The sequence below is a fragment of the Sparus aurata genome, chromosome 12, assembly GCF_900880675.1.
Source record: "Sparus aurata chromosome 12, fSpaAur1.1, whole genome shotgun sequence".
Lineage (NCBI taxonomy): Eukaryota > Metazoa > Chordata > Actinopteri > Spariformes > Sparidae > Sparus > Sparus aurata.
This window is the reverse complement of record NC_044198.1, coordinates 26478644-26493422: the sequence shown is the minus strand read 5'-3', so window position 1 is coordinate 26493422 and position 14779 is coordinate 26478644. Positions and strand designations below refer to the sequence as shown.

The window sequence follows — 14779 nt, the reverse complement described above, 5'->3', positions numbered from 1 at the left end:
TTTAAATGATTATGTTGCCCTCTGGTGTCATAATTAAGAAACTGCACAGTGTTTTGTACACATGCTTTATTCTATCAAATCAAATAAACTCTATCAACAGCTGACATTTCAGAATTGAATGATTTACAGTTCATTTTCATGTTTGAATGATTTAAAAAACAAACAAACATTGAATTAAAAATTATGATTATATTTGCTGCCAGCTTTCTACAGGAGGTATAAAAACAATGAACTTTAACTTTCCATTAATTAAAATTGCTTGAAAAGTTTGATGCAAATTTAACTAATTAAACACATCTTAAAGCTTTCTTAGCCTTTTTGTTCTACACATCTTTGATTAAGGTGTAATAGTAAAAGCAGGTTTGTCGGTCTGAGTGAATGTGGTCTGGACTCTGTGGAGGAGAGTCATGGTGTCAGAGATGCTGTAGAAGGAGAGAATACCTGCACTGTGATCCAGGTACACTCCAACTCTGGAGGACCGAGGACCTGAGACGGGAGTTTGGACGCTGTTGTGATAAAATGTATAACTGTTTGTGGAACAATATAATATCCAAGATTTGTCATTGGATCCAAATCCACATTCATCTGAGCTCCCTGCTCTGCTGATATCCTTGTATGCGACTGCTACACCAACTCCTCCTCCTCTCTCTCTCCACTCCACTCCACCTCCCAGTAACAACGTCCAGTCAGACTCTCTCTACTCAGGACCTGAGGCCACCCAGTGAATCTGTCTGGGTGATCAGAATAAGACTGTTGTTGAAACGTGTGTGTTGCTTTTCTGTTCCCCTCAGATAATAACAGCCATGTGTTTGCTGTGTCCTACGTCATCTCTCCGCGATACATCAACACGCAGCTCTTTGCAAGATAAGATAATTCAGAACAACTCGACAAAATGGTGACAACAAAACTTCCCGAACAGACTCAGGCGTCTTTTTTGGCTTCCTCGTGAGAAGCGTGACTGAAACTTTAAACTCAGCACATTTAATTTTAATTTTGTGTTCAATTCGATTGGAATTGAGGCGTCAGCAGCTCTGACATGTCAAAGTAGTGAGCAGTGAATATCAGTAAATATCAGCCATGATTCGTTTTCAAGCTCGTACTCTTTACAGCATTTAGACTCTGTTCTAGGATTCAGGATGAATGAAGAAGGTAAGCTGTCTCCAGTTCATCGCTGCTGGCTCATATTTTGATGTTAGTAGCACAGATGTTAACTGTTGTAGGAGTCAATATTGTGTTAAGGATGGTTAAGATTTTTATTGTAGGTTATGGTGTTTTACACTTTGACATGGTGTGTTTGCCATTATTGCATTTTCTGCCCAGTTTCCAATAGTTCTATAGCACCTGAACTAGGCACGGCACATGCGCACTGCAACTGACTGGAGGACAGTTCAGAGGTCAGAAAGTAAATTAGCAGCAGTGCTAGGTGGAGGGACCGTGAAAGCAAGATATGTTACTGCTAGGATATTGTTGTCATCTGTGGATCATGTTGTAGCCTATATCTTCATGTGTGAGGACTTTAAGAGAAGCTTGGATGTATATGGATGGAGATATTATACCTGGATGCACAACGACTTGAAATAAAACAACAAAAGATGATTTGCCTCTTCCGTGACTTGTAAGTGAAGAATACAAAATGGTAACATGTACGAGTCAAGCCAATTGAATATCGCCGCCGACTGCTAAAAACTGAGTGGCTTTGGAAGTATGTGAGACAAAAGTTGAGACAAATTCAAAATTCAACTCATTTAAACATATTTTAAAGCTTTCTTAGCCTTTTTGTTCTACACATCTTCGAGTAAATTGTAATAGTAAGCAAGCTGTGGTTCTGGTTCAAATAAAAAGAAAAACAAATAAATTTATAACTAATTGCTGTCAAAATTACTGACTGAGAAAATTAAATAAAATGAACATATCGAACAAAAAAATAAGTGATTTTTAACTTTTTACATCCAGCATAGCAGTGATCAGCAGGGGCAGCTTGGAGTCCAGACTATCTTGTCCCTTCTTCAAGGGTGGTACCCCGAGTTTATGTAATATGAATTGGCTCTTATTAGCTTTTATAATTGATAATTATCTCTGATAAACATTAATTATTACTGATAGCCAAATTCAACCCGAAATACCATATTAATGTTGCATGAAGTAACACTTATGGTGCCCCGTGTGAGGTAGTGCAACCCAAAATATTTCTGAGTTTGTATCATTACCTCATTAAAATTCTAAATAGCAAAATTCTGACAACTCCAAAACAACGTAGCGCTCCTTTGAAAACAGATACTGTCCCTGAAAATATGAACGTGTCACCACCTTATGTAACACTAAACAGTAACACTAAACAGAAAACAACAAAGAACATGTGAACATTTAAACATGTTAGAGCGCGATCCCAAACCTGAGTGAGAATTTATTTCTGAGTAGATTTACCACCCGCTTACACTTCAACTCATTCAATGAATCAAACAGGAGCAGGAAGAAGAAATACCTCTTTGAGCTGCTCCTTTCTTAATAATAACACCACATACTGAAGATACTGATGGACATCACTTCATTGTTCACTTATATTTTCACAAACCGAATAAGATACAATCAATGACACTGGTCTTGACATAAATGTCATGTTAATAATAGGCGGTAAGTAAGTCTTTTTGCTTTTTTCTCTGACACATACAAAGGTTTAGTATGAGTCACAGACGAGTTGCCCCGCGCCTGAAAATATAGAAGAATAAGTGAACAGAACAAAATATGAAGAGAATCAAAATCTGAACTGTCCTTTGTTCAAAAAACCAAAACATGGACAGACTTTCCAGTTTGTTCACACGTCCCGTTAGTAAAGTCTGTTAAATGACTCTTGTTCAATGATTTCATGAACAGATTCACTTCATCCACACAATCAGTTTGTTGGAGCAGAATCTCAGCTATGTACAAGCAAATGATGAAGCATCTCCATGTTGATTATGATCACGTGAACTGAAGTCATCATGAGCAGCCAGAGCCTGGTCGAAAAAGACACAGGACGGAGTGCCGCCTGAAGAAAGTCCAACATTTACAGAACAACAAGAAGACGTCAAAGTACCGCTCGCAATGTTTGATTGACAGGTGATCTGTGTGCAGTGATGAAATGCCACAACAATCAGCTCTCAGCAACAATGATGGAAACACAACAAGTCTGAAGAAATGAAACACACAATTTAACCCACTGACCCTGAAATGACTTCAGTCTAATTGAGTTTACAAAACTCAGCGAAGTCACCAGAAGACAACCAGTGTAACCGAACTCCAGCATAGAGAGGCTGAGTGAATGTGGTCTGGACTCTGTGGAGGAGAGTCATGGTGTCAGAGACGCTGTAGAAGGACAGAATACCTGCACTGTGATCCAGGTACACTCCAAATCTGGAGGACTGAGGACCTGAGACGGGGGTGTAGATACTGTTGTGATAAAAGTTATAACTGTTTGTGTCACAAAATAACATCCAAGATTTGTCATTGAATCCAAATCTACATTCATCAGATCTCCCTGCTCTGCTGATATTCTTGTATGCGACTGCTACACCAACTCTCCCTCTCTTCTCCATCTCCCAGTAACAACGTCCGGTCAGACTCTCTCTACTCAGGACGTGAGGCCACACAGTGAATCTGTCTGGGTGATCAGAATAAGACTGTGGTTGTCTCATGCTTGTTGCTTTTCTGTTCCCCTCTGATAATAACAGATGTGTGTGTACTGTGTTTGGATCCAGTGTGATTTCACATGAATATCTTAAGAAGTCAGCTCTGGTCATGTTCTCTGGTTGTGGCATTAAAACATACACTTCAGTCTCTGTCAGTGAGATGTTTGTCCATGTCTCTCTCAGCACATCCTGTAGTTTGTCTCTGACCTCTGACACAGCTGCTGTCACATCCTCAAAGTACTTGAGAGGACGGATATTGATGCAGTGTGTAGACTCACTGAGTGCTGACAGTAAGGAGTAGTTGTGTAGAAACTGGTTGTGATCCTCTGTGTGTGAGAGCTTCTTCAGCTCAGCATCTTTCCTCTTCAGCTCAGTGATCTCCTGCTCCAGCTTCTCCTGAAGCTCTTTGACTCGACTCACTTCAGTTTTCTGCTGGGATCTGACCTGCTGCTTCACATCAGAGCGTCTTTCCTCCATGAGACGGATCAGCTGGGTGAATATCTTCTCACTGTGCTCCATGGCTTTATCAGCAGAGCCATTGATGGCCTCCACCTCCTGTTGAAGCACCTTCACATCTTTCTCTCTGTCCTGGATTCTCTGCTGGATGTTGTGTCGACTCCCCTCCAGCTCTCTCTGCCTCTCAGTCCTCTCTGCTGCAGCTGACACTGTGTCATGGCCTTTATGTTCGTCCATGGAGCAGAGATAACAGATACACTGCTGATCAGTACGACAGAACATCTTCATCACCTCATCATGACGAGAGCAGATGTTCTCCTGGAGCTTCTCTGACGGCTCCACCAGCTTGTGTTTCTTTAATGGAGCCACATCATAATGAGGCTGCAGGTGTTTCTCACAGTAAGAGGCCACACACTGCAGACAGGACTTAACTGCTCTCAGTTTCCTCCCAGTGCAGAAATCACAGGCCACATCTTCAGGTCCAGCATAGCAGTGATCAGCAGGAGGAGCTTGGAGTCCAGTCTTCTTCAGCTCCTCCACTAAAGCTGCTAACATGGTGTTTTTCAGCAGCTCAGGCCTCGGTATGAAGCTCTTCCTGCACTGAGGGCAGCTGTAGATCCTCTTCTCATCCTCTGTGTCCCAGTGATCGTTAAGACAGTTCTTGCAGTAGCTGTGTCCACAGGGAGTAGTCACCGGATCCTTCAGTAGATCTAAACAGATCGGACAAGAGAAAGTCTCTCTGTCTAGCTGAACTGCTTTCTGTGCCATTTTAAACTCTCAGGACAACGACTGTCTGAGCTTCACTTCCTGATAACTGAAACTAGGAAGGAAATATGCTGATAGAGTGGAGCAGCTGTGTGACAGGAGGAAGAAGAGGGAGGGCTGATCGAGCTGTGACTCAGTCCAGGAGGAGGAGCAGCTCTGTGAATCTGAACTTTGTTTCCTGTTTTACAACAAAGACTTAGTTTAAACCTGCTCCACAAATTTTTAGTTGTGAAATATTTCTTTGCTCCTCCAACTTTGCTGATGTTTCTCTAACTCTTCCTCTGATTCTTTCACTTTTCATTTCCTGGTTAAAAACAGCTGACGGTACTTGTCAGTTTCTTTATGAGCACATGATGGAGCCAAAGTACCAGAATCAGAATCAGAATCCTTTTATTGTCATTGCAGTGTACAATTACATTTTAGCAGCATCCTTGTTATTCACACAACATAAATAGAAGAACAAGTAAAAGTACAAGACACTAGTGCGATATAAGTATTAAAAAAAAAGGAAAAATAAACAGATAACAGTGTGTGTGTGTGTGTGTGTGTGTCCTTTTTACACAGCGTCTCTGCATTATCTCCGGAGTGGTGGTTCGCCAATCCTCCGCCGATGGTGATTCACACAGAGCAAAGCATCTCCGCCGTACCGAAAGCCGGCGCTGTGGCTCCTAAAGAGGCTTGATGGTACACGTCATGTTGATGACATCGGTGTCCCCCCTTTCAATCTAAACCCGCAGACAGTTTGTAATCATATGGATGCTGTCAAAATGTGAAGTGATTGAGATCCTGACCCACCAAATATCCTGAAAAGTGATGAAGTTACGTTTTTTGTGCTAAATTACATAATTAATCACCATCAGTTAACAGGTTGTTGTCTTACTCTGTCACTCGCGGGGACGGAGGTCGTTTTCTGGGGCAAAGTTCCCTGAAGTATCAGTCGGGAGGGCTGAAGGTCATGGTGATTTATTTTCATAACACAAACACTCAGTGAGTTAAAGTTTTTTGCCGGTGACAGACGCTGTTCTTTCGAGCAGAAATGTGAGGAAGAGTCGGTAGGACAGTAGGTAGGACAGGCGGGAGGATGGATGCTGCTCCACGTACAACTGAGGTATTTTTTCCTCATATAAGTTGCCAAAGACAGTTACAGTTATTACGATACTTTTGTCCTGTAACGTTGCTTTGTGAGACATTTCTCTGTATTAAGTTGAGTGAAGGACCTGTGTAGTTATCAGACTAGTCAGACAGACACGTCCTTGCTCCGCACCTCCGGATTATCCGTTCACACTGGGACAGGTCACATATAATGCGGCCCTGATACTACCTCCAGAGGCGGATCAGTGCCGGAGTGAAATTTCCCCCCTCTCCGCATCTGAAACTTTCACATCCGATGTCACATGACCTTAAGTTATCGCGGGAGCAAGGCGGCTGCAGAGCAGTTAAGCAGTTGCTCTCAAGGTACTGCCCGACCCTAGACCCACCTTCATGACGTCAGGACTTTGCCCTAATTGGCTCTCATCTACGCTGACGTATATGACGTGTGTTTCGATAAATTTCCATATCCATAAGCACATGTACCTCTTTCTACTCAAGTATCACATACTTTCAGATAAGTAGCAGCCGTGTGGCCGCACCTATGGGATGGTCAACTTGAATAAACCTATAAAATCCTTCATGTAACGCAACAACCCTGAAAGATGTCGTCAATAAATTGCTCAGTTCTGTCAACCTGTGGTGATGATGGAGAAGTGGTTAACTGCTGTGTCCAGTGTTATCTGTACTATCCACTCTTATTAACCCTTTCTGTTCCCGTCACATTAATGATACAAAGAATTATCCTGAGCTATTCTGCGTGTGATGAGATGATGCAGCGGGACAAGGCATCTGATTCAGTCATTTGATTTGATTATTGTATTTCATTTCCCACAGCCTACATGTTTTGGTTGACTTCTGTTTTGAACATCTCAGATTGAATAATTTCTGAAGGGGACTATTATAAGAAAAAGGCCAGCAAAGTTCCCACAGCATCAGGTGAGAAAACTGATCGCCTTTGTTGTTGATTGTAATCAAACATTAATGGAATTTCAATTTCCTCCACTTCTTCCCAGATGAAGAAGGCAAATGCCGCAAGCTCAGCCAAGTCTCGTCACGTCTACGGGAAGAGAGAGTATCTGACTTCATAGCGGCGTTTGTAGCCCCGCCCCTGCTGTCGCCAGCAGATCTCGCTGATGCAGTCAGTCAGCAGGAGTTCAACTTGGACGCGCCTAAAGTCTTAGAGGGAAGGAAGGGGGCATCCGAGGATCCTCTGTGCTGTTTTGACCACCCTCTGTAGCCTCTTTCTATCTGCCTTGGTGCAGTGGGAGAACCACACCATGATGCAGTAGGTTAAGATGCTCTCGATGGTAGAGCGGTGTTACGTGCCCTGCAGGGGCATCGGGTTTGTTGTCTTTCTTGCTCTCTTCTCTGTCTCTCCCTCCCCTAGTTTTCCCTCAGGTGCTGACCAGGATGAGCTGCACCTGAGAGGACATGAAGCCACCGCCTCCTTTTGCCTTGATTTCTGGTGTGGCCAATCACCTGACTGGAAGCACAATAAAAGGGAGCCTGCAGGGGGGTTCACCCTCTCTTTCATTTTTGCATTTGGCCTTCACATGACAGATTCTCTGGCAGACTTGGTTTTTGTTTTGGATTTTTAAAAGAGTGTGTGGTGGGGAAGGGAGGTAGGTAAGTTGGGGTAACCTATGCATGTCATCACCAAGTCTTTGTCTAAATACACGAGTTTAGCGGCAGAGCAATGCCACTCATGCCACTCAGGGTTGTTTTGTTTGTTGAATAAGAATTAGTATAGGCCTTGTTTTGTTTTATTGATTTCATTACTTTGGCACTACACCTCCCACCTTTCCTCCTCCACATTGTGTCAACCAAGCTGTGAGTTTAAGTTCATCCTCATTAAACATTTTTTCTTTAACCATCAACTTTGTCTTGTTTAAATCCTTGGTTTGTCGTGTTGCCGTTCCCTGGTCCCCGTGGACAATAACAGGGACGTAACAGCGGTATAAAGTCACCAGCATGTTACTTTTCCTGAGCACTCCCAGGAAATGCAGACGCTGCTGTGCCTTCTTGATGACAGCTGAGGTGTTTGCAGACCAGGAAAGGTTTGCAGAGATCACGGTGCCCAGGAAGGTGAAGGTGTGGGCCCTCTCCACGCAGTCACCGTGTATGTAGAGGGGAGATGGATCTGTCCTGTGTTTCCTGAAGTCCAGGAAGGTTTCTTTGGTTTTTGTGGTGTTCAGAGGCGGGTTGTTTGCAGAGCACCACTCAGTTTCAGGACTTTGTCCCTGTAGGCAGACTCATCTCCCCCTGTGATCAGTCCCACCACTGTCGTGTCGTCTGCAAACTTGACGATGGTGTTAATGGAGTGGGCTAGTCTGCAGTCTGTGGTGTAGAGGGTGTAGAGCAGCGGGCTCAGCACATACCCTTATGGGGAGCTTAGTGTCAGTCTGGGGTCGGTTTGTGAGGAAGTCCTTAATCCAGGAGCAGGTGAGTGGGGGGAGTCCCAGGTCAGACAGTTTGCTGACCAGGATGTCAGGGATGATAGTGTTAAATGCTGAGCTGTAGTCAATGAAGAGCAACCTGACGTAGCTCTCCCGGTGTTCCAGGTGACTCAACGCGATGTGGAGTGTAATGCTATTGCGTCCTCTGTCGACCTGTTCGATCTGTAAGTAAACTGATAAGGGTCGAATGAGGGAGGGAGACAGATCCTGATGTGGTTAAGGACCAGCCTCTCCAGGGACTTGGTGATGATGGGTGTGAGTGCAACTGGGCGGTAGTCCTTGTAGCTGACGGTGGTTGACTTCTTCAGTACTGGGATGATGGTGGCCGACTTCAGGCAAGCTGGGATGGTGGACTGTGTCAGGGAGAGGTTGAAGATAGTGGTGAAGACCTGCGCGAGTTTTGCAGCGCAGGCCCTGAGCACCTTCCCTGGAACACCGTCAGGTCCAGAAGCTTACTAAAGTATAAACCAAAGCTTATTAAATTAAGAAATGAAACATTTTTAAAAAATACTGAACAGTGAATTCATTTAATACATCTATGTGCCTTAATTTTTTTTAAATTATTATTTTAACTATTTTATGGCAATTTCCTGTGCATCAGTCTCTGAACCCATATTTATTTGTCAGTTTATTAGAAGAAATTTTAATGAGCAGAGAAAGATCCTCATTGGCTGATTTTCTTCTGCATAACTCAATAAACAAACTTTCTTTGAATTCATGACTGAATAAACAAACTGACCTTAAAGAACAATATGATTTATACTGTTTTATTTTGTTTACATGTGGAAGACCCTGCCGCCTTTCTAGCTTCAAACAGTGTTATGGGACCTTGGTTTCCTCGGAGAACAGCTTGTTTATTCACTGATGGAAACAGTTTGTATTATTACTTAATTAATATTGTAAATATTAAAATTCTGAGTTTGAATTTCTTCTATAAAACTACAGAGTGCTTCTTTAATATCTAATGTTTTTTCTTTAATCACCTGCAAGACACTCTGAAAGGTGCTATCTAAATAAAGTTTGATTGATTGGTGGAGTTAATAACAGTGAAATACTAAATGTAAAGAAATTAAATTAAGTCCTCCTCTCCTCCTTCCGTGATGATATAAAGTCAGGTAAAGTGTCACAGTCCACAAAACATTTGTGGACCTTCAGAAGCCCTGAGCGGTCAAACTGATATATAAAAAGATGTTGAAAGTGTGCAAAAGCTGCTAATTAGGTGAAAACACATTTTCATTTTGGAACTTCTCTAGTGAAAATGTAGATATCACATTGATAAACAAGCCAATTACAGACTTTTAACTGCCCCAAAATCCTGTTTTGTTTAATGATGCAGTGAGTAGTTGTTGTTAATCGACTCCACAGCTCGAGTTAATAGACATTTAAATGATTATGTTGCCCTCTGGTGTCATAATTAAGAAACTGCACACAGTGTTTTGTACACAAGCTTTATTTTAACAAATAAACTTTATCAACAGCTGACATTTCTGAATTGAATGACTTACAGTTTATTTTCATGTTTGTATGATTAAAAAACAAACAAACATTGAATTAAACATCATGATTATATCTGCAGCATACTTTCTACAAGAGTTATAAAAACGATCACATGAACTTTAACTTTATATTAATTAGAATTGCTTGAAAAATTTGATACAAATTCAACTAATTGAAACACATCTTAAAGCTTTCTTAGCCTTTTTGTTCTACACATTTTTGATTAAGGTGTGATAGTAAAAGCAGGTTGTGGATCTGGTACAAATAATAGAAATAACTAATTACAACTAATTGCTATCAAAATTACTGACTGAGAAAATTAGATAAAATGAACATTTCAAACAAAATCTAAAGAAATAAATGATTTTTTACTTTTTTACATCAGTAAAGTCTGTTAAACGACTCTTGTTCAATGATTTCATGAAAAGATTCACTTCATCCACACAATCAGTTTGTTGGAGCAGAATCTCAGCTATATACAAGCAAATAATGAAGTATCTCCTTATTGATTATGATAATGTGAACTGAAGTCATCATGAGCAGCGAGAGCCTCTGTGGCTGAACAGACACAGGAAGGAGCGCCGCCTGAAGAAAGTCCAACATTTACAGAACAACAAGAAGATGTCAAAGTACCGCCCACAATGTTTGATTGACAGGTGATCTGTGTGCAGTGAAGAAATGCCACAACAATCAGCTCTCAGCAACAATGATGGAAACACAACAAGTCTGAAGAAATGAATCACACAATTTAACCCACTGACCCTGAAATGACTTCTGTCTATTTGAGTTTACAAAACTCAGCAGAGCCTCCAAAAAAACTGTCAAACCAAAGTCCAGCATAGAGAGGCTGAGTGAATGTGGTCTGGACTCTGTGGAGGAGAGTCATGGTGTCAGAGACGCTGTAGAAGGACAGAATACCTGCACTGTGATCCAGGTACACTCCAACTCTGGAGGACCGAGGACCTGAAACGGGTGTTCTGACATTGTTGTGCTGAACATTATAACTGTATGTGGAACAATCAAACCTCCAAGATTTGTCATTGAATCCAAATAAACATTCATCTGAGTTCCCTGCTCTGCTGATATTCTTGTATGCGACTGCTACACCAACTCCTCCTCCTCTCTCTCTCCACTCCACCTCCCAGTAACAACGTCCAGTCAGACTCTCTCTACTCAGGACCTGAGGCCACACAGTGAATCTGTCTGGATGATCAGGATAAGACTGATGTTGACCTGTGAATGTTGCTTTTCTGTTCCCCTTAGATAATAACAGACGTGTGTTTGCAGTGTTTGGATCCTTTGTGATTTCACATGAATATCTTAAGAATCCAGCTCTGGTCTTGGGCTCTGGTTTTGGCAGTAAAACATCCACATCAGTCACTGCCAGTGAGATGTTTGTCCATGTCTCTCTCAGGACGTCCTGTAGTTTGTCTCTGACCTCTGACACAGCTGCTGTCACATCCTCAAAGTACTTGAGAGGACGGATCTTGATGCTGGATGAGTGTGTAGACTCACTGAGTGCTGACAGTGAGGGGTAGTTGTGTAGAAACTGGGTGTGATCCTCTGTGTGTGAGAGCTTCTTCAGCTCAGCGTCTTTCCTCTTCAGCTCAGTGATCTCCTGCTCCAGCTTCTCCTGAAGCTCTTTGACTCGACTCACTTCAGTTTCCTGCTGGGATCTGACCTGCTGCTTCACATCAGAGCGTCTTTTCTCCATGAGACGGATCAGCTGGGTGAAGATCTTCTCACTGTGCTCCACTGCTTTATCAGCAGAGTGATTGATGGCCTCCACCTCCTGTTGAAGCAGCTTCACATCTTCCTCTCTGTCCTGGATTCTCTGCTGGATGTTGTGTCGACTCCCCTCCAGCTCTCTCTGCCTCTCAGTCCTCTCTGCTGCAGCTGACACTGTGTCGTGGCCTTTATGTTCCTCCACAGAGCAGAGATAACAGATACACTGCTGATCAGTACGACAGAAAATCTTGAGTACCTCATCATGACGAGAGCAGATGTTCTCCTGGAGATTGTCTGACGGCTCCACCAGCTTGTGTTTCTTTAATGGAGCCACATCATAATGAGGCTGGAGGTGTTTCTCACAGTAAGAGGCTGGACAGGATAAACAGGACTTAACTGCTCTCAGTTTCCTCCCAGTGCAGAAATCACAGGCCACATCTTCAGGTCCAGCATAGCAGTGATCAGCAGGAGCAGCTTGGAGTCCAGTCTTCTTCAGCTCCTCCACTAAAGCTGCTAACATGGTGTTTTTCAGCAGCTCAGGCCTCGGTGTGAAGCTCTTCCTGCACTGAGGGCAGCTGTAGATCCTCTTCTCATCCTCTGTGTCCCAGTGGTCTTTAATACAGTTCTTGCAGTAGCTGTGTCCACAGGGAATAGTCACCGGATCATTCAGTGGATCCAAACAGATTGGACAAGAGATTGTTTCTTGGTCCAGCTGAACTGCTTTCTGCGCCATTTCACCTCTCAGTGACAACGACTGTCTGAACCTCACTTCCTAATAACTGAGACTAGTCTGAGCTCTGATTTGAACAGGGTGTGTTTGTGCAGTTAATGAAACCTGTCAGCTCAGTTACACCCATCCACAAGCTGTAGGTATGAAGGGGAGGGAACAAGGAAATGTGCTGACAGAGTGATGCTGTTGTGTGAGAGGAGGAAGAAGAGGGAGGGCTGATCAAGCTGTGACTCAGACCAGGATGAGGAGCAGCTCTGTGAATCTGAACTTTGTTTCCTCTTTTACAACGAAGCCTCAATTAAAACCTGCTACAAATTTGAAACCATGCAAGTTTTTAGTTGTAGAATATGTCTTGGCTCCTCAGACTTTGCTGATGTTTCTCTAACTCTTCCTGTGATTGTGTTCACTTTTCTTTTCCTGGTTACAAACAGCTGATGGTACTTGTCAGACTCTTTATAAGCACATGATGGAGCCAAAGTACCAAAGTGAGAAATAAATAATCTTTTACTCAAAAACTTTCCAACAAAATCTATCAAAGCTTAAATGTTTGTACTTCCGATAGGCCGTGAAGGGGGCACGCCTTTGATCAGTAGGAAAACGTCCTACGTCATCTCTCCGTGACACATCAACACGCAGCTCTTTGCGAGATGAGCTAATTCAGTGAAACTCAACAAAATAGTGACAACAAAACTTCCCGAACAGACTCAGGCGTCTGTTTTGGCTTCCTCGTGAGAAGTGTGACTGAAACTTTAAACTCAACACATTTAATTTAAATTTTGGGTTTAATTCGATTTGAATTGAGGTGTCAGCAGCTCTGATGTGTCAAAGTAGTGAGCAGTGAATTTCAGTAAATTTCAACCATGGTTCGTTTTCAAGCTCGTACACTTTACAGCATTTAGACTCTGTTCTAGGATTCAGGATGAATGAAGAAGGTAAGCTGTCTGCAGTTCATCACTACTGGCTCATATTTTGATGTTAGTAGCACAGATGTTAACTGTTGTAGGAGACAATATTGCGTTAAGGATGGTTAAGATTTTTAATGTAGGTTATGCTGGTTAACACTTGGATATAGTGTGTTTGATGCCATTATTGCATTTTCTGCCTAGTTTCCAATTGTTCTATAGCACCTGAACTAGGCACGGCACATGCGCACTGCAACTGACTGGAGAACAGTTCAGAGGTCAGATCGTAAATTAGCAGCAGTGCTAGGTGGAGGGACCGTGAAAGCAAGATATGTTACTGCTAGGATATTGTTGTCATCAGTGGACCATGTTGTAGCCTATATCTTCATGTGTGAGGACTCTAAGAGAAGCTTGGATGTATATGGATGGAGATATTATACCTGGACTTGAAATAAAACAACAAAAGATGATTTGCCTCTTCCGTGACTTGTAAGTGAAGAATACAAAATGGTAACATGTACGAGTCACGCCAATTGAACTTCACCGCCTACTGCTAAAAACTGAGTGGCTTTGGAAGTATGTGAGACAAAAGTTGAGACAAATTCAAAATTCAACTACTTTAAACACATCTTAAAGCTTTCTTTGCTTTTTTATTCTACACATCTTTGAGTAAATTGTAATAGTAAGCAGGCTGTGGATCTGGTTCAAATAAAAAGAAAAATAATTAATGTTACAACTAATTGCTGTCTAAATTACTGACTGAGATAATCAAATAAGATGAACATTTCAAACAAAAAAATAAATGATTTTTAACTTTTTACATCCAGCATAGCAGTGATCAGCAGGAGTAGCTTCGGTCCAGATGATCTTGTCCCTTCTTCGAGGGTGGTACCCCGAGGTGATATAATATAAATTGGCTCTTAATAGCTTTTATAATTGATAATTATCTCTGATAAAACTTTATTATTACCCGAAACTCCCTATTAATGTTGCATGAAGTAACACTTATGGTGCCCCGTGTGATGCAGTGTAAACCAATATATTTCTGAGTTTGTTTCATTACCTCATTAAAATTCTAAATAGCTAAATTCTGACAACTCCAAAACAATGTAGCGCTCCTTTGAAAACAGGTACTGTCCCTGAAAATATGAACGTGTCGTCACCTTATGTAACACTAAACAGAAAACAACAAAGAACATGTGAACATTTAAACATGTTAGAGCACGATCCCAAACCTGAGTGAGAATTTATTTCTGAGTAGATTTACCACCCGCTTACACTTCAACTCATTCAATTAACCAAACAGGAGCAGGAATACCTCTTTGAGCTGCTCCTTTCTTAATAATAACACCACATACTGAAGATACTGATGGACATCACTTCATTGTTCACTTATATTTTCACAAATCGAATAAGATACAATCAAGGACACTGGTCTTGACATAAATGTCATGTTAATAATAGGCGGTTAATAAGTCTTTTTGCTCT

General features: G+C 42.0%; 1 protein-coding gene across 1 annotated transcript; it reads right to left on the bottom strand.

The window, feature by feature from the left end:
* Positions 1 to 2386: 2386 nt before the first annotated feature.
* LOC115592986 (uncharacterized) lies at positions 2387 to 12459 on the bottom strand. Its single transcript, XM_030436303.1, has 5 exons — positions 10722 to 12459; positions 8659 to 8787; positions 8357 to 8596; positions 7892 to 8218; positions 2387 to 4895 (listed from the first exon to the last, which is right to left on the bottom strand). The coding sequence occupies exons 1-5, from the start codon at positions 12390 to 12392 to the stop codon at positions 3219 to 3221; spliced, it is 4044 nt and encodes a 1347-aa protein (XP_030292163.1). The 5' UTR covers positions 12393 to 12459; the 3' UTR covers positions 2387 to 3218.
* Positions 12460 to 14779: the final 2320 nt, after the last annotated feature.